This window comes from Danio rerio, chromosome 15, assembly GCF_052040795.2.
Source record: "Danio rerio strain M-AB ecotype USA chromosome 15, GRCz13ab, whole genome shotgun sequence".
NCBI classification, from domain to species: Eukaryota; Metazoa; Chordata; class Actinopteri; order Cypriniformes; family Danionidae; genus Danio; species Danio rerio.
Genome location: NC_141035.1, coordinates 18,618,921 through 18,645,402, shown reverse-complemented (window position 1 = coordinate 18,645,402; position 26,482 = coordinate 18,618,921). Strand labels below are relative to the sequence as shown.

The 26,482-nt window shown below is 32.6% G+C and overlaps 1 protein-coding gene and 1 long non-coding RNA gene across 36 annotated transcripts in view; one reads left to right on the top strand and one right to left on the bottom strand.

Annotated features, from left to right (window-relative positions):
• LOC137487733 (uncharacterized) overlaps positions 1-26,482 on the bottom strand; it is a 753,637-nt gene that overhangs the window by 58,700 nt on the left and 668,455 nt on the right. The window contains exons 1-3 of one of the 2 annotated variants that reach the window (XR_015509210.1): positions 12,360-12,457; positions 10,048-10,202; positions 8,532-8,634 (exon numbers count right to left, since the gene is read on the bottom strand). This is a non-coding gene — a long non-coding RNA (uncharacterized LOC137487733). Of the gene's footprint in view, positions 1-8,531; positions 8,635-10,047; positions 10,203-12,359; positions 12,458-26,482 lie in introns of those variants that run through there. The other variant, XR_015509211.1, reaches the window with a different exon arrangement.
• Positions 12,467-26,482, top strand: part of synrg (synergin, gamma) — a 96,286-nt gene continuing 82,270 nt past the window's right edge. For all 34 annotated transcript variants that reach the window (XR_015509165.1, XR_015509181.1, XR_015509180.1 and 31 more), the window contains exons 1-3: positions 12,467-12,521; positions 26,070-26,110; positions 26,246-26,370. Coding sequence is in view for 16 of the 34 variants with exons in the window: in XM_087283828.1 (XP_087139954.1) it covers positions 12,487-12,521; positions 26,070-26,110; positions 26,246-26,370 (201 nt within the window). In the remaining 18 variants the exon portion in view is untranslated. The remainder of the gene's footprint in view (positions 12,522-26,069; positions 26,111-26,245; positions 26,371-26,482) is intronic.

Genomic DNA, 26,482 nt, shown 5'->3' with positions numbered 1-26,482 from the left:
CAACAATCCATTTAAGTTGAAATACTAATCCTAATGAGTACTGTGAACTTACTCCATTTGAGTTGAAGTACTGAGGTATTTAATTAACTCATTACCTTCAACGCTAAGTTCAAAACTCTTTTCAATTGAGTAAAATTGACTTTCAGTAAATTTTGAGTTAACTACACTCATTTCATTTGATAAAGTTGAATGTTTACAGTGTGGACACTGAAGACAATATGCTGTTGCTGCTGCAATTCAGTGGATGCGGTTTTATTTAATGAATGAATTAACTCTCTATATCTTGTCAGACTTCATGACGAAGATTTATTCTAAATTCATGCCAAAAATAAATAAATAAAAAAACTTAATGGGCGTTTAGGAATATTCACACAATATTTACACCAGCTTTTCAACGGGCTATTTTCTGCCTCCTGTACTGTAAAAAATGGTCACACTTATGTTTTTATGTTAATAAAGTTTTACCAACAAAAAATACCAAAAAATATATAAAAATGAATAACTTTACTAAGTTAATTATTTTTCAACTTAATTTTTAAAGTTATACAAGCTGTTTTAAATCAGTTTAATGTAAGTTAAATTGACTCAATTTAAAAATCGGTAACACTTTATTTTGATGGTCCCTACTGCACCTCTTGTTGACTAAAAGTTGCAATGCAACTATGCCAGTTACTTTTTATTCGAGTATTAGTAGACTGTCTGCTTAATATCTTTTGAGACTGCTCCTTCAACACATTTAACTGACTATAAGAAACAAGAACATGTCAACCCTAACCCTAACCCTAACCCTAACCCCAGCCTAACAGTCTACTTATAATCTATTGAGAATTAGTTGGCATGTCGATGCAATGTAACTTAAATTCAACAAAATGCATTAAAGGGACTCAAAATAAAGTGATACCTAAAAATTTAAGGCAACCATTTTTACAGTATGACCCATTGTTTTTGAGAACTGATATTTCATTACTATACCTCGGATTATTCATTTGCTAAGGATACGATTCTTAAAATAACATTTGGTAAAAAAAGATGGAGGTGGAAATGAAGTTTAAATGGAAATGATGAAATGATTTTAAAATAATTGAAAACAAACACTATATCCTATCTAAAATTATGTTCTGAACATCAGCATTGAACAACTGGAATTAAAACACACATTGCTTCTTATAAAAAAAAGTGACAATAAATAACTTGCACTTTTAGAAACAAAACAAATAACTGTCAGTGTTTTTCATATTAAAAATAAAAAATAAGCACTATCTCTTCTAGATAAAATAACTAATAAAAACATTTTAAACAGTGCCTTTCTTGCATCCTCTGTAAACAAATGTTTTAATTTAAATGATATTTTAATGTAATGGAAAATATGCCATCTCAAGGCATCTCCGGCGCAGCTTTCTAATCATCGTCAATGTAGTGCAAAGTAAAACAAAAGTAACAAATACAACAGGGTCATGTGACTCCACATAAGTGATTGAAAAAATTGACTTGGAAAAATGTGATCGATTAATGGTTCTGAATGTTGTTCAGCCCTACAGTAGAGATTAAAATGACAGAGCGATATAAGCACTTTTTAATATCGCAATTTTTTATCGCAATTTTTTTTTTAACTTTTTTAACTTAAAGGACTTTTAGTTGTTGCCATGCAAGTAAAACATTATTTTAAAAAATAACTAACATTTTGATTGTTTCTGCTGATGAAAGTTTGGTCACTGCAAGGCTTTCAGTCCAAATTCTCAACCAGCCTTTTTTAAGATTAAAAATCAAAATAGTTTGTGCTTAATTTAGTATTTGTTTATGAAAGTATGAAAGGTTTAAAATTGGTAATATTTTTTAAATTATTTCTTCAACTTTTCACACTCTAATTCTATTCAATCTAATACTCTATTTAATTCACGCTTTGTTTAAATAATTTCTAATCCAACTTTTAATACCTTTTATATTTCATATCCTGTTCATATATGTTCATACTAGGTTACAGCTAGAAAGGCATCCGCTGCGTACAACATTTGTCGGAATAGTTGGTGGTTCATTCTGCTGTGGCAACCCCTCATAAATAAGAGACTAAGCTAAAGGAAAATGAATAAATTTCTTTGCATGTAAGATGTTTGGAAATAAATTTTGTTTGAAAATGATTTTTTGTTTCTGTTAAATTAATGAACTAAATATACAAGCATAACAATAAATCAAGTAAACAGTCTGCTGGTCATAAAATAAACCAACCAATAGCACATAAACAATCACTCTAGACACCCGGAAGCAGATTTGGACTAATTATTTCAGCTTGAGTATCAGCTTAATTACACTTATTGTGACTTTAAAACTTTGTTCTGGGCTGTTTTTTTTTTGTTTTTTTTATGTGTCTTAAAGAGAATGTCCTGCTGGGTCTACACTTGTAACCCAATGATGTGGCTCTGTTTGGTTATCAATGAGGCCTTTGATTTTGCTCCCAGGGAGCCACTAAAGATCTGACTGCTGCCCTCTTTTACTGCACCGGCCTGCTGAAAAGAGGAGAGAGAGAGAGAGGAGAGAGAGAGAGAGAGAAGCAGTGCTTATTAGCATCCTGAGGAGGTGCTGAGTTAACAAGAGAGCCAACAACAATGATTATAACCATTGTTATAGTTCAATTCAAGGGCCCGCTGTAATTCTCATACTTTAACAAGACTAATGGCAAGAACACAATCAAGCGCTGATATTGATTAAATAATGTAGGATTAATAATGTTTTAAGTGATGTGTTTTGTGGTAATAAAACAATTATTGCACTTAAAAAACATTACAGATACCTTAGAATGATTCATGAAAGGTCATATGACACTTAAGTCTGGAATAATGATGCTGGAAAATTCAGCTTTGGATCATTTATTCATTTTCTTTTCAGCTCAGTCGCTTTATTAATCTGGGGTCGCCACAGCGGCATGAACCACCAATTTCTACAGCATATGTTTTACACAGCGGATGCCCCTCCAGCTGCAACCCATCTTTGGGAAAGCTTTGGATCATAGATCATAAAAAAATATGTTAATATGGAAAACAGTTATTTTTTAAACTGAAATAGCCCTTCACAATATTACAGTTTTTAGTATTTTTATGATCTAATAAATGCAGCCTTGATAAACAGGAGAAAAATGTGAAAGTATTTTCAATACGATTCAATTGATCTTTATTTCTATAGCGCTTTGTGTTAAAGCAGCTAAACATAGAAGCTCTAGTAAATTCGAGTTGAGGTTCAATTTATTTCAGTTCAGCAGTTTAATTTTCACTGCTGAAAGTCCAAACACTGAAGAGCAAATCCTGATTGATGCGCAGCTCCACAAATCCCAAAACTAAGCAAGCCAGCGGCAACAGTATTCAAACCAAAATCTTTTAATTTCATATATATTATAATATTTTAATATCTTTGCCATGATGACAGTAAGTGGTGCAGTAGGTAGTGCTGTCGCCTCACAGCAAGAAATGTCGCTGGTTCGAGCCTCAGCTGGGTCAGCTGGTGTTTCTGTGTTAAGTTTGCATGTTCTCCCTGCGTTTGCGTGGGTTTCCTCCTTGAGCTCCGGTTTCCCCCACAGTCCAAAGACATGCGATACAGGTGAATTGTGTAGGCTAAATTGTCTGTAGTGAATGAGTGTGTGTGGATGTTTTACCAGAGCGTACACTTCTATACAGCTTAAAGTAACATTTAAAGGCTTAGTTGGTTAATTAGGTTAACGAGGCAGGATAGGGTAATTAGGCAAGTTATTTTTGGTTTGTTCTGTAGATTATCGAAATTATTATTATATATATATATATATATATATATATATATATATATATATATATATAATATATATATATAATATATATTATATATATTATATAGTTTAAAGGGGCTAAAAATGTTGACCCTAAAATGTTTTTATTTTTTTTAATAGTACTCTTATTCTTGCTGAAATGAAACAAATAAGACTTTTTTCAGAAGAAAAAAACATGATCAGACAAACTTTGAAAATTTCTTTGCTCTGTTAAACATCATTTGGGAAATATTTTAAAAAAGTAAATAAATTCAAAGAGGGTTTAATAATTTTGACTTCAACTGTAATATAATCATATTTATTATTTTAACAATATTATAATATTACAATATTTTAGTTATTATTTGGAACACTTTACAATTAGGTTTATTAGTTAATGCATTTACTAACATGAACTAATTATGAACAACACATGTACAGCATTTATTAATTATAACATTTGAACATTTAGTCCATGCTTGTTAACATTAGATAATGCGTTAACATGAACTAACAATGAACACTGTATTTTCATTAACTAACGTTAACTAACCTGAACAAATACAGTACTAAATGTATTCATTGTTCATGTTAGTAAATGCATTAATTAACATTAACTAATGAACCTTATTGTGACCTATTATTTTAATACTTAATATAAAGTTAAAGTCAGAATTATTAGTCCCCTTTGAATTTTTTTCTTTTTTAAATGTTTCCAAAATGATGTTTAATAGAGCAAGGAAATTTTCACAGTATGTCTGATAATATTTTTTTTTCTGAAGAAAGTCTTATTTGTTTTACTTTAGCTGGAATAAAAGCAGTTTTAATTTTTAAACCATTTTAAGGTAAAAATTATTAGCCCCTTTAAGCTATATATTTTTTCTTGATAATTTACAGAACAAACCATAATTATAAAATAACTTGTCTATTTACCCTGCCTAGTTAACCAAATTAACCTAGTTAAGCCTTTAAATGTCACTTTAAGCTGTATAGAAGTGTCTTGAAAAATATCTAGTAAAATATTATTTACTGTCATTATGGCAAAGATAAAATAAATGTGTTGAAAAAAAATCTTCTCTCTGTTAAACAGAAATTGGGGGGGAAAAACATGGGGGGGCTAATAATTCTGACTTTAACTGTATATACAGTGCTCAGCATATATAAGTAATCCACTTACAAATCTCTCATTTAAATTAATATGTTCTGTAGGAAGCTTTACAATATATTTGTGCATATACATTAGATAAGTCGGTACTGAAGCGAAATCTGGAGCTATTCTGACAAAACTACTTACAATCCTAAACTCCTAAACTAGTACACCCAAATGTATATGTTAGAGAAAAATATTAAACACAAATTTCAAAAAGACTAACATAAAAAAAAAAAACTGTTTTTCATATTTCCCCCAATATTATACATGGATTTAAATGTACCATCTTTCTACTAAGATGTTTGGTAACTAAAATATTAATAATAAATCTGTAATTTTTGTTTTGCTTAATGTGTTTTGTTGAAATTGAATGTGTTTTTGCATATTTATTTAAGCTAACAATTTTCTGGGTTAACAATGTTAAACAACAACAAAAAAGTATTTAAAGTATCTCAGTTACACTATTATTTTAATGCTGCAAACTGTATTTACCCTAGTAGAAAATTGTTATTCAAAAAACCCCAAATGAAAATTATCTCACTATTTTCTCTTCCTTGAGAGGAATGAGACTCTTTCATCTGTGCCGTAAAGAAAATATAATGAAGAAATCTTTAAACATGTAACCATTGCCTTCCATAGTGGGAAAAACAGATATTTTTCAGCATTTTTAAAAATATCTTCTTTTGTGTTCAACAGACGAAAGAAACCTTTAATAATATATATAATAATATACCACTCCTCAGTGCATCAGTCACAGTTCATTCTGTTTGATTGGCTCATTCTGAATAAACAGTCACATGAAAAAAAAAAACATCCCCATATAAGATAAACTGTATATGCTGTAGGCCCGATCTCTGTGATGAGACTCAGAGGTCAACAGGAGAGCAGCGTGGACACACAGAGAACAGAGGGAGCGCACAAAGGGACAGAAAATGGAAGTGGCGAACTGAATGTATGTGTGTGTTTAGTGGTTAGAAGAGAATGGGCACTACATCAACTCCAGCTGAGCCCCAAAGGCCTTTAGTGGGCAACAGAGCCCAGCAGGGGTCAGAGGTCACAAGGCCAATCTCTGCCAGGGCTAATTGCTAACACTATCTCAAACTGAGATCAAAAATGTGCCTTTAAAAAGCAGTTTATAAATACATGAAACATTTTGTGTTCATTTTATAGACAGTTGAAGTCAGAATTATTAGCCCCCCCCCCTGAATTATTAGCCCCCTTGTTTATATTTTCCCCCAATGTCAGTTTAACGGAGAAAAGATTTTGTCAACACATTTCTAAACATAATAGTTTTAATAACTCATTTCTAATAACTGATTTATTTTATCTTTGCCATGATGACAGTAAATAATATTTTTCAATACACTTCTTGCAGCTTAAAGTGACATTTAAAGACTTAACTTAGTTAGGTTAAGGTTAGGGTTAATGTAATTAGGCAAGTTATTGTATAACGATGGTTTGCTCTGTAAACTACCAAAAAAAAAAAAAATGGCTAAAGGAGCTACTGTCTGTCTGTCTGTCTCTCCGTCCATCCGTCCATCCGTCCGTCCGTCCGTCCGTCCATCCATCCCTCCATCTGAAATGTTTAACTTCTTTATTTTGTATTAATATGCTTAAATATCATATTTGTTATTTTAAAATATAATTTTTAAAATATAGAAATATATAAAAAATATAATTTTTAATAGATAATTTAGAATTTATCATTTTTTAAAATATTTTTATAATAGTGCATACAATTTATGAAACTTCATTTTATAAACATTTTTTAGTTTTGTTTTATTTTGTGTTTTTAATATGATTAAATCAACGCAATCTCACAGCAATTCTTAACTTTTTGATTCAGTGGCTAATTCGTATGAATTCGTATGATCGTATTTGTACAATTCAGCACGATTTGCTATATATATACAGTCGAAGTCAGAAGCCCCCCTGAATTATACGACCACTTGTTTATTTTTCCCCAATTTCTGTTTAACAGAGAGAATTTTTTTTATCACATTTCTAAACATAATAGTTTTAATAACTCATTTCTAATAACTGATTTATTTGATCTTTGCCATGATGACAGTAAATAATATTTTACTAGATATTAATCAAGACAATTCTATACAGCTTATAGTGACTTTTAAAGACTTAACTGGGTTAATTAGGTTAACTAGCCAGGTTAAGATAATTAGGCAAGTTATTGTATAACGATGGTTTGTTCTGTAGACAATCGAGAAAAAATAAAGCTTAAAGGGGCTAATAATTTTGTCCCTAAAATGGTGTTTAAAAAATTAAAAACTGCTTTCAATCTAGCCGAAATAAAACAAACAATACTTTTCCCAGAAGAAAAATTATTGTTATTACTTTACATAATACAGTTTACGAATGTACTAAACATTTTATTTAATAAAAATATTGCAGTTTTTGTTTATTATTATTATTATTAATAATAAATTTTATTTTGTAATTAAATAATAATAATAATAATACTAGATACATAGTTTACATTTTTTATTGTTAAAATAATAGGTACAAACATTCAGTGTGTGTGTTTGTGTGCAATTGCAAATTTTTTATTATGTGTTATTAATATCATTAAACATCATTTGTGTTATTAAATAAATACTACTACTACTATGGTTTTAAAATATGAAGAGTTCTGATGCAAAGACATCGAAGTGCCATCTAGAATTTTCTTCTTCAAAGAATATTTTTCCTCTCATGTTTATCTTCGATGAAAATAACCCATTCTTTGCCATAAAAGTGAAATTACTGAATCAAGGAACCAGAGAAAAATGCTAATTTTATGAGCTCTATGCATATGAACTCATCGGAAGTATACAAGTTTACATTTTTTTTATTAAAATATGTGTTATTACTTTATAATATGTACACACATTCAGTTTATGTCATTTGCCAAACTTTTCATTGCTATTACGAAAAAAAAGTTCTCCTTGGATTCCTTGGATTTACTCATTTTTGTAAGTTACATAGTTTAAACAAACAAATTAAGTTAAATGTTACTTAATTTTAATTTGTTAAACATATAAATTGTGTGCAACAGTTTTGAAGACATCATTTCATATTATTTATTTGGATTATTGCAACAAATATCAGTATATGAAAATACACTTTCTTAAAAAAAGCCAAACAAATTCGAAACACACACACAGTTCATAAATTTAGGTGAATTTCCTTAGTTCATAAATATCCAGGATGTCCAGTGAGTGAAACAAACCATAAAGAGCTTAATAGCTGGACAAGCTGAAGACTAGAATCAAAGAGAGCTCAGGGGAATAAAAATGTCATTATTAATCACTCATTGTTCTGCATCTATTAACGCCACACACACACACAGCACTGAATGATGGTGAAATCTTCACAGAAGAGAAACCGAATGCAAACAGACACTTTCCCGACCCAACAGACCCACTGATGGAATGCATCCCTCCGCTTTTTGTGAATCTGTGCTGCTTTATTGATCTCTGGGAATGAGAATGGATGCATCTGGGCTTTGTGTTTACATGCAAGTGACTATATTCAGCGCTGAGCTCGTACTGTAAAGGATTGTGACTGGTGATGTGGTGATTTATGGAGATTGGTGGGATGCTGTGGGTTAATGTTCACCTGGCTCACAGATTCACTGGCCTCGAGCTAAACCCGCCGCTCTCAGTGGGGAGACCGCATCCTTCAAGTCTCCTGAATGGATCCTAATGCTTATGTAAGGTGCCTGTTCAGAAAGATGAATGGGCTTGAGTTGAAGAGAAATATCAATCTTGTCCAATGCATTAACACTGCTAAACTGAGGCCACCTCCACTCTGCATGGGACCATTATTTAAAAAAAAAGTATTTGGGGGGATTTTTAAAATTAGCTTAGTTATTTTTACAATTAACGCAGCTCAATGTTTTATATTACAAATTCAACTGTGAATACTCATTTATTTTATAATGAAATATATCAGGATATCTGGAGAAGATGATGATCCTTCATTTAAAAAAAAGCTGATCCTTCCTCAAAGTTTTAGAAGGGAAATGAAAAAAGAAAAGAAAATAGTAATGCATATGCAACTCCATCAGTCTTCTGTTTTTTTTTTTATAATAGCATACACATATACATACAGTTGAAGTCAGAATTATTAGCCCCCCTTTGAATAATTTTTCTTTTTTAAATATTTCCTAAATGATTTTTAACAGAGCAAAGACATTTCCACAGTGTGTCTGATAATATGTTTTCTATTGGAGAAAGTTTTATTTGTTTTATTTCGGCTAGAATAAAAGAAGTTTGTAACTTTAAAAAAAAGCATTTTAGGGTCAATATTATTAGCCCCTTTAAGCCATTTTCTTTTGATAGTCTACAGAACAAACCATTGTTATACAATGACTTGCCTAATTACCCAAACCTGCCTAGTTAACCTATAACATATTTAAGCCTTTAAATGTCACTTTAAGCTGTATAGAAGTGTCTTAAAAATATATTATTTACTGTCATCATGGCAAAGATAAAATAAATCAGTTATTAGAAATGCGTTATTAAAACTATTATGTTTAGAAAATTGTTGACCAAATCTTCTCTCCATTAAACAGAAATTGGGTAAAAAATAAACAGGGGGGCTAATAATTCTGACTTCAACTGTATATATAGGATAACCAAAATGTTAATAATGAAGTAAAAACTTTAATAACTAAAATAAAATATAAAAACCAAAATGTATTTTATTTCCCAATGATGGGTTGTTGCTGGAAGGGCATCCGCTGTGTAAAAACTTGCTGGATAAGTTGGCGGTTCATTCCGCTGTGGCGACCCCGGATTAATAAAGGGACTAAGCCGACAAGAAAAAGAATGAACGATTGAAAATGCATTTTATATCGAAACTAAAACTGAAACAAAAGCATAAATAAACACTACAAAGTAACAATTAATAAAATTCAAATGTGAATTAAGTTAAAACGATTAAGACATTCATTAATTTTGCTTTGGCTTGGTCCCTTTATTCATCAGGGGTCCCCACGGCGGAATGAACCGCCAACTTATCAAGCATATGTTTTACACAACGGATGCCCTTCCAGCTGCAACCCAAAACTGTGAAGCATCCATACACATTCATTTACACACATGCACTACGGCCAGCTTATTCGATTCACCTATAGCGCATGTCTTTGGACTGTGGGGGAAACCAGAGTGCCCGGAGGGAATCCACGCCAACACAGGGAGAACATGCAAACTCAGCCGAGACTCGAACAAGCGACCTTCTTGCTGTGAGGTTGCAGTGCTAACCATTGAGCCACCGTGCTGCCCACTAAAGACAAAATAAAGAAAAATCAGAAAAGCAAACTACAAACATTTTCGAATGAAAGTCAAAACAGAAAAAACAAAAACATCATATATTTTTTTCATCTGATGTGCTTAAGAAGTAAAATGGAAATAAAATGAATAAACAATGGGCAATATACAAACCCCAAGCTAAAATCGATGATGATACTGAACTGAATAAAACTGTTTAATATTATCAGTACTTTAATAATACACCAAAACACTGTAAACAGGTAATAATAAAAACTAAAATAATAAAAAAGTAATATTAAAAAATGTGTTAAAATGAAAACGTAAAATAGAATAAAATAAATCATTAAATTTGAACAAATATGTTACTGTAAATGATCCTAAAACCATATAGATTAAAATGGACTGCAACACACCTAAAGCTAACTAAAAGATAAAAGATAATTAATCATCACCTTTTTAGGACCCATTTCATGAAAGCATATTGCTAAAATACTGAATTTGAAATGTAAAATGTAAGAAGACAATGCAATATGCAATCATACTCCTTTGTTACCGTATTTGTCATACAGCCTGGAATCAAATCACATTCCAAATAACTTTTCCAGCCTTTTACAACTTTTCTCAATTGCTTTGGCTCAGTTCTCAATTGATTTTTTTTTTCTCAAAACAATAAGTTTAGATTTCTGAACAATTAGCTTATTGTTCACTTCAGATTAGCATTTGTTTTTGATTTAAGCAAATGACAAATGTTTTGACACATGTGTGCAAACAATAAGTACAACTGTCTGTCATTTGGACAAAAAGTAATTGCTTATGGCTTGATGATCAAAACTGATGAGTCAATTGTCATTTAAACTGTCAAACTCTTCACAACTTCTCAATAGTTTTTCATTGTGTAAGCCATAACACTCAGAACTGTTTATTCATTTAATGTCTACTAAATTGGTAAATGATCTCTAGTTGCAATGCAATTTGCATTATTATTTATATCATATATACAGTTGAAGTCAGAATTATTAGCCCCCCTGTTTTTTTTCCAATTTCTGTTTAACGGAGAGAAGCTTTTTCAACACATTTCTAAACATAATAGTTTTGATAACTCATAACTCTTATAACTGATTTATTTTATCTTTGATGTAACAGTAAATATATATATATATATATATATATATATATATATATATATATATATATATATATATATATATATATATATATATATATATATATATATATATATATATATGATATTTTGATAGTATTTTATTCTTGTGCATTTGTGGTAAAATAAGAAATATAAATTATACAATAGTAATTGGACAAGCAAGATTGCACTTTGCAAATAATACGTTTGTACACAAATAAATGTACTGTAACTTTATAAAAAGAAATTATCATTTAAACTTTAATTTCCATGGTTAACTGTCATGATGAAAAACAGCTAATCATTTTGAGCAGTGTGGCTCATTCTGACAAATACACTTGATGTTTTGGTGGCCATGGCCAGACTACTGACACCATAACTAGGTTTTGAAGCATGAATGAAATGTTTTGGATGAGTAACATTTTGCACACATAGGCTATAAAGTTTCCAAGTTTCAGCAAACAGTTTTGGGATTTGCACTCACGTACAATCTAGAGAATGTTAAGTCTGTTTTGAAAAATGTGCCAAAAAATTTTGCAAAAAAAAAAAGAAATGTTTTTGTAGCCTTCTCCTAACATGCCTTTCTACAACTATATCCCAAATATCTTTAAAAAGCAGGGTGTAATGTGATTTTCACAGGGTATGATGATTTTCTGTTGGCACTGTACATTTTCCTACACATAAACTGCCCAGGATGCTTAGAGTTAGGTTTAGTGCCCACTGGTGCTAACCGTATTCAAATATGTGAAATAAACATTGCAATGGCGTCATCGCCTGGACAATACAAGAAGTGCAACAAGCTCAGGTAAAGAACAAGAACAAAACCTGTGCTATTTACAAAACTCTGAAACGACAAATAACATCTGAGATACACACAGTAAGATAGCTTACGTTTACGTTTAGATATGAAAAGTGCTAATGTCGAGGTTTTGCATTATATCGTATCATAAAGCATATTTCGATTAATAGACAAAACATAAAAGGCTGTAGATAAATATGTGACGTTACAATTTAAAAAAATCTAACCTATTAGCTTTGAAGCATCCAATTATTCTGTAATAGTTGTAATGGAGGTGACGCAGCTGACGGTGTGACCCCGGAAGTGGCGCACGTCTCTCCTGTCTGATGACGTCACTTCATTGAGCTGTTTAAGATGGCGCTTCGGCCCGGATCAGGGGGAGGTGGCAGGTACAGAATTTCACACTTTAACGCTTTGTTATCTATTCATCAGTGTATATGCACACGCCCGCTAAGCCAAGTACGTGTAAATTCAAGAGTGTGTTTTGAAATTCAACCGTGGGTCCCGCTCGGTTTTACTTTGTTTAGAGAAGCGTCTGCAGTGTTAATGGCTGATGCTGGTCAGCTGTGATGGTGATGTGACGTTTATCATGCTGCATCAGATCATTATCCGTCAATTTTACTGTCCTTTCTTTTTCTCGGCGTTTACTTTCGTGTCATACATGTGGAGACATATAGATTTTGATGCTCAGACGTCATTAAATCGCTTGTCAGTCGACTTACTGCTAACCAGAAATGGGGATTTACTGGCCGTGTTTCAAAACCTACATTTTTTTTTGGTTTCTCCTTATGTTTCTATTCGTCGATGACGCCCCGAATTATATTTTTATTAAGTTTTCTGTAGAATTACTCTGAGTGTTTTCATACTCAAATGTTTTAAAACGAAGCTACGTTAACATTTACATACCGTTACATTATATACACGTATAATACAAAAAAATAATTCTACAAATTATACTACTTCAGTTAAACGTAATTGTTTGTCATAACATTTGTTTAGTTTGTAGTCTTGCCAATGCTTTACAGGTTGTCGTCTGCTCAGAGTTCTAATGTTTTCCACTGCAAAAAAATAAATAAAAAGACTCCCAAACTGTTAACTAATCAAACCAGTACATATGAATTGGGAAATATTGCCCTGGTATTTAACACAGCACCAGTAGAGACCCACAAGGACCAAGTCAGTTTTAATTAAAAACATTAGAAGTTCTGAGGGTTTCTAATGTAATTTTTCAATAGGGATTAATAGCCAGTCAGCAGTGATGCTGATGTACATTTAAAGCAGAGATGCCCAAAGTTGGCCAGTGGTAACCTTTGATTTGGCCCACCATCCCATCTGAAAAGAGAGGGAGAATGAAAGCGAGGTGGTTAGGGGGTGATGCCTTCGACAGTGATCGTCATTTCGAGTTTAACTGAACCTTTTGTTTCCTTGTTTTATTGCTGAGCTACAAAAAAAGCCAACTGAAATTAAATGATTCTATTAAATACTGTAAATAAATCAGACTTTTAAAATGTAAAAACTGTCAGCAAACTGCATAAGACTGCTGCGAGCAAATCAAAGTAAGCTTGACTAGTGTATTCAGCATTGAACTTGTCATATGTAGGATTGTTTATGTTTTACGGTAATAAGTTCATTTAAAAACGATACTGCATTAGTCAATATGATTTAAAGCAACGTTTTCAAGATCATTTTAAATATTACAGAATTAATTAGAAAATTACCCATGCCAAATTTAATATATACGGTTTGGTTTATATTTGGCCCACAGCCCTCAATCAAGTTTGCTTTTTTGCCCTTTATAGGAAAAAGTTTGGACACCCCTGACTTAAAGGGATGGCTCATCCCAAAATAAAAGTTAAATGTCAATTCACTTGCCATTAGACAAAAATTTTTTCAATAGAACAATTTTTGTTGAAACCACACTTCTGGTAGCCAAAATGGAGGTCAGTGGTTGCTGTTACTTTGAGATTAAAATAAATGTATAGATGCAAGTCATAATTACTACCCGCAACTCCTGACGATGGGGTTTTATGAAGTGAAATGCACTTCACAAGTAGCTAAGTGCAAAAACCTGAGCATTATTTATAGCTTTATAACTTGTTAACCTGTGAATACACCATTGAGCAATAACTAAAGATTTACAAAGTAAAGATGCATTTAATTGACAAAAAAAAAAAAAAAAAGTATTTCTGTGGGCAACAAATTGAATTGTTGTGACCATTTAGACTATTAATGAGTTCTGGATGGGAAAGTCTTTGATTTAAATGTTTATGCATATAATTGAGTTGGGCTATTGATTAGGAAATAGATTCAGATTAAAGTCATAATTTTTCATTTACAAACTATCTTTTGAATAACATTTTTTATTCTTGATTCACTTTTTAAATCAGTTCATTGCAAACAGATTGAATACAAATGCTGTTGATATTTATAAAAAATTACAAATGGTCAGTTTGCAAATGTTGAGTTGATGAAAACAAATGAGGAGTCATGGATATTTATTTTAATCTGTTTATTTCAAATACAGAAATTAGAACCCGCTCGGTCTGTGTATATATATATATATATATATATATATATAATATTTTTAGATTGTTTAGGACCATGATTTTTTGTTGAGGAATCATGCATAAAATATAATTAACCAATTACATGCATTGATAAATACAGAATACAGTAGGGCAAAGTTACAAATGGTATAAACTGTTTATGATTATCTGGGAGTCTAGCAGTATTCAAATACACAAATCGAATGAACAAATATTAAATAACTCCATGTATATATTAAGATATATTCTTTCTTAAAGTTAAAAACATCGTCATTTCTTATTCCTGAATGCTTTAAACTGGCTTGAAATTATATTTCAAAACATTTTGACATTGCAGATCCTGACACTATGTGCATATTGCACTATCAATGCTAAAAAAAATATACTTTGCAGTTCTAAATAAACCCATCTCTCTATTTTGAATAAATTATACACGCATGCACGCACGCGCACAGCTTTTGAAGGCTGACATTTTATTATAAAATCCTGGCTCTTTGAGGTGTATTGGTTCATATTAGGGCTGCACAATATATCAATTGAGCCTCAGTATCACAATGTGTGTATCCGCAATAGTCAAACTGCAAGATTTGCAATGTTGAGTTGGGGTTATAATTAACCAGGAACCACTCATCAAAACACAATAAAAGTGAAAGTTGTCTTTTGCTTGTTTGTAAAACCTGTAACTGGGTTTAAATAATTAAAGCACAAAATAAACCAATGAAGATTAATTTTATTGACTATGAAGTGTTAATTTATAATTAATTTTCTATGTATTTACCTGAATACTGTTAGACTGCCCAGAAACCCATAAAGCGCTGTTTATTTCACTTATTCTTTGCTCCATTGTGTTTATTTATGTCTGTAGTTTATTAGTAGCTATTATGTCTATAATAAATAATATAAAATACATATTAATTTTGTTGAAATTCTGAGTTAACGTTTTGCAATTCTGACTTTTATTTGTTGACATTCTGAGTTTACGTCTCGAGATTGTATATTTTTTCTTGTAATTCTGAGTTAACGCAAGTCTGACCTTTTTTCCGTTGTAATTTTGAGTTTACGTCTCGTAATTTTAACTTTATTTTTTTTGTAATTCTGAGTTTACGTTTCACAGTTCTGATTTTTTTTCTTTATACACTATACACACACTGATTTACTCCCCTACATCCCAGTTAATCTTAATGATCAGCTTTCCTAATAGAGTTATTCAAGCCATTAGGTGAAAATGTATTCATATCGCAATATATAGCTCAGAGAAAAAATATATCGCATGGGTAGATTTTTGCAATATCATGCAGCCCTAGTTCATACCAAAGTTAAATAGGGCAAAAGACCACACCAGCATAATATATGTTTGCTTGAGGTCCTGACTGAGACGTGGATCTAATGACCTGCTTGCTCTCATACACTCATAGTTGAACTGCTATGCTGTTTTTCTTAAATAGTTGACCGCCTCAAGATACTATCATCCTCATGTGTGCCACTGAGCTTACTCATTTTGACACTAAGCCAGTAAGCCTCTTTAAATGTACCAAAGTTTTCTAAAGTAGATCACATAGCTGTAAGAAATGATGGAAAGGCCAACTTCATGTTTTATTTACCTAAAGGGCTTTAGTCTCTTACCGAATGACTTGAATAATGAATGTCTAGTTTCAAACGTCGCAGCACAGGTAATGCTGATACCTGCTGTGAAACTAAATAACCGCAGAGCTCTACATAGATCTGCTTTATGGAATAAATGTTTAACAGAGAATACTTTCATTTTGGCATTGTTGTAAATGAGGAGCACAGGCTAAATTGATGTTAGTGTCTTTTGCTCAGCGCTGTCTTGTTTCTTGTGTTTATTTTGTTATTTGGTGGATTGAGCGCAGCAGATTTTTTACTTGTAATTGGTCTAAACATCACTCAGCACTGATGGCATTAGCATATTCTGCATGGCATCTATATATTGCTTCTAAATTATTTCTATCATTTTTTAGGGAGGCACATAAATAGAAATTTTGTCTGATAACTGATAACATTTTTAATATTTGAAAATCGATAACTGATTTATAAGCCAATTAATACAAATCTTGAGCCTGGTAACAAAAACCATGGATGTTGAGGTTTTTTATTTAAACTTTACTGCAGAAAACAAGTGGAACTGGAAAAAATTGCCATCCAGTGCTTTCTTTTTGCTAAATAATTGACAAGTCGTAACACTGATATCCTCTTTTTTTGCCTACTGTGAATATTTTCCACATTGCCAACATCTTGTCTTCCCTTCACCAAAAAATCTCTTGTAAATAGCATGTCTCATGCGAAAGTCATAAATCAAAACCCTCATTACCATCCTACAGTACGACATGGTTCTACCAGCTGAAATAATCCATGATTTATCAGTTTGAAAAGCTTTGGCCTTTCATTTTCTTATTGGGCCGGCAAAGATAATATTAAAAAAGCCAATATCAACATGGATACCATGGAAAAGTATATCCAGTATAACCCTTGAATCATTGCTTTCAGTTAGTGTTGTCAAGATACTGGAATTCGAGACCAATCGGTACTAAAATTTGAAAAACGTCCATTTCCCGCTAGCATTTGAGAGCATTCTTTAACAGTGCTGATTTGTCATTGTGTTCACGTGCTCAACAGAAATGACTGTGATTGGCCATGAAGGTCATCAGTTCACCAAATTCACCGCTGTTTACTGGGTGTAACCACAGATACAGAGACACTGAAGTGTTTTAAAGCCATGAAGATCAGTCGATTCATCAACAAATTGCTCATATGTCAGCTTAAAAACAGACTGATCTTTTGGCTTTAAAACACTCGAGTGTACCTGTATCTGTTACGCTCTGTAAACAGAGGTGAGTTTGGTGAACTGATGACCTTCACGGCCAATCACAGTCATTTCTGTTGAGCATGTGAACCCTATGGAAAATCAGCGGTGTAAGAATGTGCTCAACAGTGCTCAAATATTAGCGGGAAATGGACATTTTTACAATTTCAGATTGTTATTTAATTCCAGTATCGCGACAACACTACTCGAAATCACTGGCTATACAGTGAATTAATGGTCACTGCAGAATACAAATTCTTCATATTGCTCCTTTTTAAAGTCAAAATACAGAAAAACTGACCAGTCAAAAATGCTGGGTTGCTTTAACACAGTGTTGGGTCAAATATGGGCAAGCACACACCTTGGGGAAAAAGTGTAATTTAAATTTAATTAAAAAATTAAGCCAGCATTGGGTTTGACCTAACATTTGGCTAAAACTAACAGCATTTTATTTTGATGAGTGTATTATGGTGATTAGTGAACGTTCTGGTCAGTTATATTGCTCCGTAAAGTTAAACCCAGTCTGGTGGCTGAAGCTGTGATGAGCATCCTCCATATGTTGGAGTGTCTCAGACAGCTGTAGTGGAGGGCATTGGGAGTTTATTGGAACAGGTTTAACTGTATTGTTGCTGCCAACACTCTAAATGATGCTTATTAGGTCTGAGTGTTTGTAAAAAAAGGACCGAAGACAGCAATGTCATAGCTGCAATCTGTTATTTAAAGTTAATAAATAAATAAGCCTGCCCACCCACCCGGGACAAAGGTGTCTGAGGCGTTTGACAGTTTTAAAATTCCTGTATTGAGTCCTGGAACTTAGGGCTGATTATTTGTGACAGCGTAAAAGGGGTTTAGAGCTTCCTGCATTTTGGAGAAATATCCCATATATAAAGCATTGTTTGGTTGAAAAGATGGAACAAATTGGAAGCTTTCAACTCGGGTTCGTTGGAAAAATGGACTGCTTTCTATATTTTTGCAAAAATGCCAAAAACCTATATTTAAAATTGTAATATAAAGTTTATTTTTTATTTTTTATTTTTTTAGGTAAAATGACCACTAGAGACAGTAAAACAACATTCATTTTCTTTTCGGCTTAGTCCCTTTTTTGTCCCTGGGGCTATGTTTTACGCAGCAGATGCCTTTCTAGCTGCTACCCATCACTGGGAACATTTCAGACCCTAATTAATAGAAAATAATTGGCATGGTTGCATGGACTGTTATATATGTTATGATCTCAAAAACACCTTTACCATAGTGCATGCTTTTTGTAAACTAATACATTTTAATGTTTGCATCACATAGTCATCTCCATACACTGTCATGGCTTTAAACATGGTCTGTAGAATTGGACTTGTGAAGCATTCAAGTCCCATAAAACATCACAATAGAGCTCAAAGACTGCACAAGAAAGTATGTTTTTATCTCATGTTTGGCTTTTGTGAACACTATTGGCTAGGTTTAGGGTAATGTTCAGAGCCAGAGATAGGTCTTATGAGCCGGGTTTCCACTATCGCAGCTAAAGCGAGCGAGCCAAGGCCAGTCGCGTTTCCACTGTCACTTCTGGGGCCTAATCGGGCCAAATTGGGGCTTTCTTGGGGCCAGCGGCCGGCCTTTTTTGGCCCGCCTAATACATTGGGCCAAAGAGGGCCAGCTGGGGCTTGGGGGAGGAGTGAAAAGAGAGGCGGGCACAATTTTCCGATCGCACATGAATACATGTGCCAAATAAACAAACAAACAAATAAATAAATAAGGGAAAGAAAACATCTAGCCTTATGGGGTCTTTTTGCGTATGATCACTCTTATGTTTCCCTTTTAAATGTAAGGGTGTTGCATAAAATAATAAAGTAGTTTTAATTTATAGTGACATTGCTGCGTCCTCCTTGATGTTTCAATAACGCATAATAATCTTTACACCATATTAAAGACACAGCAGACAGTAAAGGTTTTCGAGAGGTATTGTCAAGTTTAAAATGTGTATTTGTGCACGTTTAAAGGCCTGTATATGTGTGTGAGACTGAGAAAAAGAGCGCTCCCTTTACAGATGTCTTAATGCTGCGCGGCTTTTTAAAAGTTTTTTTTTTTTTATTTTGGAGATAATAATACACAACATGAATACAACAGAAAGACATAAAACTTAACAAATTACGTGGCCACTTTCGTAGCCTTTAAAAATATGGTGTCATATCTTGATAAAATAGCCTAAGCTGTATTGAAATATAATTTAAAGAATTACAAATATTGGATGTAATAAAATCGCATTAAATAAACTAACCAATATAAAATAAACAAAAGCTAGCTAGAACAATGTAGGCAGCCTATATACAATACATAAATCAAACTGTTCGTTTTAAAGCCATATAACTTTCATTTTACAAAGATTTATCTGAAAAACAGATAAAAACGGTAAACTCCGGAGAAGGTTTGAAATATTATTTATAAAGTATTTGGATACGATGATATTAATCAAATCGTGCAAACAGGGCATTTTTGGGGGTGAGAGAAAGCAGAATCTAGCCTACTTTTTTTCGTGACAACATTGTTAACAGTTAACAGTTTTCAAAAAGACGGATGCAGAAAGGTATTTTCAGTTCTTTGTTTACCTTTAGGCAGCTCTAGCCAATAGCAGAAAAGAACAGCGAGGAGGTATAATATAATAAAGCTCCATCTGATTGGATAAACAATCTGTAGTAATTTCAACTAGAAAAGTAAAGTTCGTAGACAAGCTTTATGGTTCCACGAGCAAGCCTAGCATTAAAGTTTGAAGAATTTGTTAATTGAAGTAGTTTTCTTGGTCATTGCTAAGGTGTTGCTAGGTGGTTATTAGAGTGTTCTGAGTGGTTGCTAAGGCACTGCTAGGTGGTTGCTAAGGTGTTCTAGGTCGTTGCTAATGTGTTGCTAGGGTGCTCTGAGTGCTTGCTGGGCGGTTGCTAAGGAAGTTGCAAGTTGGTAGCTAAGGAGTTGCTGTGCAGTTGCTACAGTGTTGCTAGGTGGTTGCTAAGGTGTTCCTAGGTGGTTGCTAGGATGTTCTGGGTGGTTGCAAGGGCGTTGCTAAGGTGTTCTGAGTTGTTCCTAATTGGTTGCTATGGTGTTCTAGGTTATTGCTAAGGCGGTTGCTAGGAACTTTTTTGGTGGTTAGTTGGGGGTTTCTAGGCAGTTGCTAAGGTGTTCTGAGTGGTTGCTAGGCAGTTGCTTACATAAATGACCATGATATGAATTAGCATGTTGCTAGCATGTTTCTAGTATAAACTAGCATGTTAGCATACATTTATTATGAATTAGCTTGTTGCTAGTATGTTAGTATGGATCAGTATATTGTTATTATGAATTAGCATGTTATCAGTATGTCCAATGTAAAGTCAATGGCAGTTATTTTCAATGGAAGCTTATGGGACAGTTGCTAAGGTGCAGTAAGTGGTTGCTAGCTTGCGTGTGGCAAGTAAGTTGAAAGGTCATCAGTGATTAGCAGATTGGTAGTCAGTTTGAAGTAAATGAGGCCAACCTTAAGTCTGTATGACATGCAGGCACAAAGTTATGAGGTCACAAAATTTGGTCCAGTGTTAAGTCAATGGGACTTTTCTGAAATAACTGAAAAACCTTAAGTCAGATCAGTCAGAAAAGATAGCAACTTATTTCAGTATAGTTTGGAGGTTTTGGTGTTAGTTTGGTGGTTGTAGTATGAATGGTCTACGAGGAGAAGCATATAGAAATTAGTTTCAGAAGAAGAAGAAGTTTATGTAGTATAACAGTATGTTGGCTTTCTCAAGCCACCATAATTCTTTGCACCTCTCTGCAATGTGGATATTGCATATACCAATATTGCAATAATAATAATTATCAATAATTTTTTGATATAACGTTCGTTCAGCCTTTACAACACAGGAGTGTTTATCGTATATTTCAATATGCAAAAACTGATACACAGTCATAACAGTGGGTGTTTAGGCTACCTCAGAGTCTGGCACGCTTGTCAAAACTGTGTTTAAATGAAAGGTTCAGAACAGGAATGTGAACCTGGAGAAAAAAAAGGCAGTTTACGACCTTATTTTCAAGTGCCTGTTATTGTTGATTTAATTTGTACCAACAATTAAAAAACAGATTTATGTTCATCAGTTTTTTGGGGCATTTTAACTTAATAAAGCACTGACAGACTCACACTCTTCTGTTTTTAATGCAACAGAATATGCTCGCTCGCTGCTCATTTCAGTCAGAAAGAAGTGGCATCATATTTAAAAGAAATGTTGCTAAATGCAGATTCTTTTCAATGAAATATTCAGCATTAGTTAGTGGTTAGGATTCATTGTTTGTGCTCAGTCAAATTTATTCAAAACAGTTCACGTAAAAGATGAAAACTAAATTATCTTTATATCACTTATTTTTAAATCATTTTATCTCACCACAGGGCAAGATTCTTTGTATTTTAAAGCTGCCATATGCAAATATTGATACATGATTCACTTTATGTTTAAAACCAAGCTGCTGTTTGCTCAGGTTTTGCTGATGGATGGATGGATGTTGGCAGTGATGGTTTAAAATGGTGGATTGATGTGATCTGATGTCACAGCAGATTTCTCTTTGTATGTTAATCTGCCTTAATCCAGTGTTTTATTTTTTTCATCTCCCTATGTGTTATCACAGTGAGTCTCTGTGAGTGCCATAAAGTCGTGAGCCTGCAGGCAAACAGATACAACACAGACAGACAGATCTTGCTGTGCCAGAGAACCTTGTGGAGTTACCGTAGCCCACATTTCAGACTTCTGCCAAAGCAGATACAATATAGGCTTACTCTGGATGAGCTATTTCTAAAATAAACATACTTAATAGGGCTGAACAAAATATTTAAAACGTTTGAGCATCGATACTGCAATGTTGGTATCCACAATAGTCACATCGCAGGATTAGATAATTTTTTTTAAAGAATATTATAGAAAAGATAAAGAAATTATTTTTAAAAATCATTTGTACATTAATGACCAAGTTGTTTTACATTTAATTGTTCAATTTATGTACTTGAATACTGTTTGACTTCCTAGAAAACCATTAAACACTGCTTATTTAACTTTTTCACATAGAAAAAGACTTAATCATCCCAGTTAATCTAAATGAATGAAATCTTTCCAAATAGAGCTGGTGAAATTATATTCATATCAAAATACATATCGCAGCAAAATGAAATATTGCAATGCCAGATTTTTTTTTAATATCGTGCAGTCCTAATACAAAATATTGAATATGTTGAAGTCAGAATTATTAGCCCCCACCCCCCCCCTTTGATTTTTTTATTTTAATTTTTGTAATTTTTAAAAAATTTCCAAATGATGTTTAACAGAGCAAGAAATTTTTCACAGAATGTCTGATAATATTTTTTCTTCTGGAGAAATTCTTATTTGTTTTATTTTGGCTAAAATAAAAGCAGTTTTACATTTTTTAAAAGCCATTTTAAGGTCAAAATTATTAGCCCCTTTAAGCTATATATTTTTCAATAGTCTACAGAACAAACCATCCTTATACAATAACTTGCCTAACTACCCTAACCTGCTGAGTTAACATATTTAACCTAGTTAAGCCTTTAAATGTCACTTTAAGCTGTACAGAAGTCTTGTAAAATATCTAGTCAAATATTATTTACTGTCATTATTGCAAAAATAAAATAAATCAGTTATTAGAGATGAGTTATTAAAACTATTATGATTAGAAATGTGTTGAAGAAAATCTTCTCTCCGTTAAACAGAAATTGGGGAAAAGAAATAAACAGGGGAGCTAATAATTCAGGGGGGGGGCTAATAATTTTGACTTCAATGGTATGGATCTTTTTATTTTAATTTTTTGTATTTTCTTTAAGGTTTTTTTGAATACTTTGCCCACATTAACCTCAAGGAATACCACTTTTTATATAAAGAAGACACATAGAGTACACATGCTGGGTGATTTGGCCTAAAATCTAAATCTTGATTAATTGAACATTTTAACTCGATTACGATTAATTACAATTATTTTTTAAAATTTATTTATTTTATTTTTTCCCTCATAGCTTGAATAAAGATTCTTGAATAAAGGGCGCATTGCTTGATTTTAAAATAATTGAAGAAAAAACACACTATCTACTATCTATGATTATTTATTGAAAATCAATGTGCAACCATAACTGAAATGAAAACACACATTGCCTAAAACCAACAGTCCCTTTTTTCTTATAAAAAGTCAAAAGAAATAAGTTGCACTTTTGGAATTAATTATTTTCAATGTTTTTCATATTAAAAGTTAGAAATATGCAGCATCTCTTCTAAAATAGCACTTGTATATCGTGTAAATAATACTTTAAATGCATGCTTTCTTCATGGGTGTTTGTATTTTCTGAACGCTACCTTAATGTAGAAAGAGCTTAAACCTATAAATAAAGAGAACTCAAATCAACTGAGTACTGTAAAACCCAATATGTTAAGATAACTCAAACCGTTTGAGGAAACCGATTGCAACAAACTATTTGAGTTAAACTAATATACTGTGAACTTACACCATTTAGGTTGAAGTAATGAGGTATTTAATTAATTTGAGCTTAAAACTCTTTTCAAATGAGTAGAAATAACTTTCAGTAAAATTTGAGTTAACTACACTCATTTCATTTGATAAAGTTGACTGTTTGGTTTTACAGTGGACTAAAGTATAGGTAGGGATCTTCATTTGCCATAAAATTGGTTAGATTATGATTGAGAAAGTAAGGATTCAATTATATCAGACCCAAAACTACTTGACTGGATAACTTTTTTTAATTGAGCTTTGGTGAAATGTTGTTTTCTGCCCAGTTTATTGAAGTGTTGGTAAAAAATGGCACAGCTTTAATGAAAGTTGAGCATGAGTTCATGCCTCATGTTGTGTTTATGAAACAAATCCAAATGATTCATCAGAGAAATCCTAATTACACATCAGTTTTAGTCAGTGATTTTCATTGTCTCAATAAATGTGTACAGAATATTATAGTCATTAAAATAATTAGCTATATAATAGATCTGCACGATATGGAAACATGAGACATTGCAATATATTTTGTTTGTTTTGTTATAAACAGTGGGGGAAATAAGTATTGAACACATCACCATTTTTCTCAGAAAACATATTTCTAAAAGTGCTGATGACTTGAAAACTTTACCAGATATTTTTCCATTGGATTCGAGTGTGGTGATTGGCTGGTCCATTCTACATCTCGATTTTCTTCTTCATGTATTCTTCATCCCTTTCTTCATGTATTCAATACTTTTTTTCTGAGCCACTTTATTTCAAGTCAGCGGCACCTTTAGAAATAGGTTTTCTGAGAAAAATTGTGACATGTTCAATACTTATTTCCCCCATTGTAGCTTGAACCGCTCTGTTTGGAAAGTACTGATTTGGGATTATTCTGTAGGCGAGTTACCAATTTATAAAATATAGACAAATTATAGATAAAAGTGAATTGTAAAGTGTTTTTATTGTTTTCTGAGGAGTCTAGCAGTATTCAGTTAATGAAATTGATAAAAATCAAATGTAAAGTAACACTATAGTCCTCATTGTGTAAATAGTTCAATATAATCCATCTTTGTTAAAGTTACAAACGGTGCAATTGCTTGTGCCTAAACACATTAACTTATGTATTCCTTAAGGCTTACAGACCTTAAAAACACCTGCAAAAAAAAAAAAAACTTTCACTCTGTTATAGTTTAACTCTGCAGTGACTTCACAAACATCATGTGTTCTAAAATGTTGCTCTTGGTCTTAACTAAAATCCCAAACTAAACATTGGACATTCTGCGATGTGAGCATCTGCAATAGTCACATAGCGATATCAAAATATTTAACAATATAATGTGCAGCCCTACTGTATAACACAAAATATCACTACAGTGTATGTCATGGAATGCTATATTTTGGAATGGTAAATCAAAACTGTGTTGTATACCCATTCAAAACAGATGTGTATTCTTTTCTGTGAATATTAATCAGCTTTTAACTGATTCATTTGCTACACAAACTCAAGCACACAAAATGTTTTAGCATCTGCTATTTATTATTAAATTGAACACATTTTGTAAATACTGAAATGTGTTTTTAAATACAGAAAAAAGAAAAGTTCATCAGGCCTTATCTAAAACCGAAAATGCATCATCACTTGAAAATGTGCAAGTATCACAGCCACTAAATTTTAATACTTTGTTCTTATTACAAAAAACTTTTGGATAATCTCCCTCTGATCATAACCATGTTTAAAATGCTGCCTTCATTCCATAATGACTCTTTTTCTATTCCATCGTAATGTATTTCTTAGATGTGAAAACAGTGACGGCCAATATTGGAACGATTTGATTTCTTCTAGTGCACATGACTTGAAGAACCTTCGAGTATAATGGACTCGGGCTGTTTCCCTAAATGTTTTCTCTGTTTTATGATTAATTATTTGCCTTTAGCCAAAATTTCCCTCTGTCTCCTGAATGCGGAGGGCAATAGTTTAAAGACATTAGCTTGACTCTGAAATGAGCTTCAGGGGGTTGAAATGGGCAGCTAGTAAATGACTACAATATTGAATGTGCCCGTCTCTTCTGTTCTAGCTTTATGTACCCTGTTGGAGGGGGCATTGGACCACCGCAAGGTAAGATGTTGACATTTTGTCTGTGTTTTGCATTGGACTCTTTTCTACAATGAATCAACTTGTATTACATTTGAAATGAAAAACAATGTGTTGTTTTATGTTCGGTTTCTCACTTAATATGTTATTTATTGGCAGGAATGATGCCCATGCAGCAACAGCAGCAGCAGGGCTTCCCTATGGTCCAGGTCATGCAGCCTAACATGCAAGGCATGATGGGAATGAATTTTGGAGCACAGATGCCTGGCGCCATGCCAATACAGGTCGGTTCGATTTTTAGCGGACAGTGAGCACATTTACATGCACACCAATGTGTTGGCAACTCACAAAAAATATTCTTCTGTTAGCCAGCTTTACATACAAACCAAGAACCCA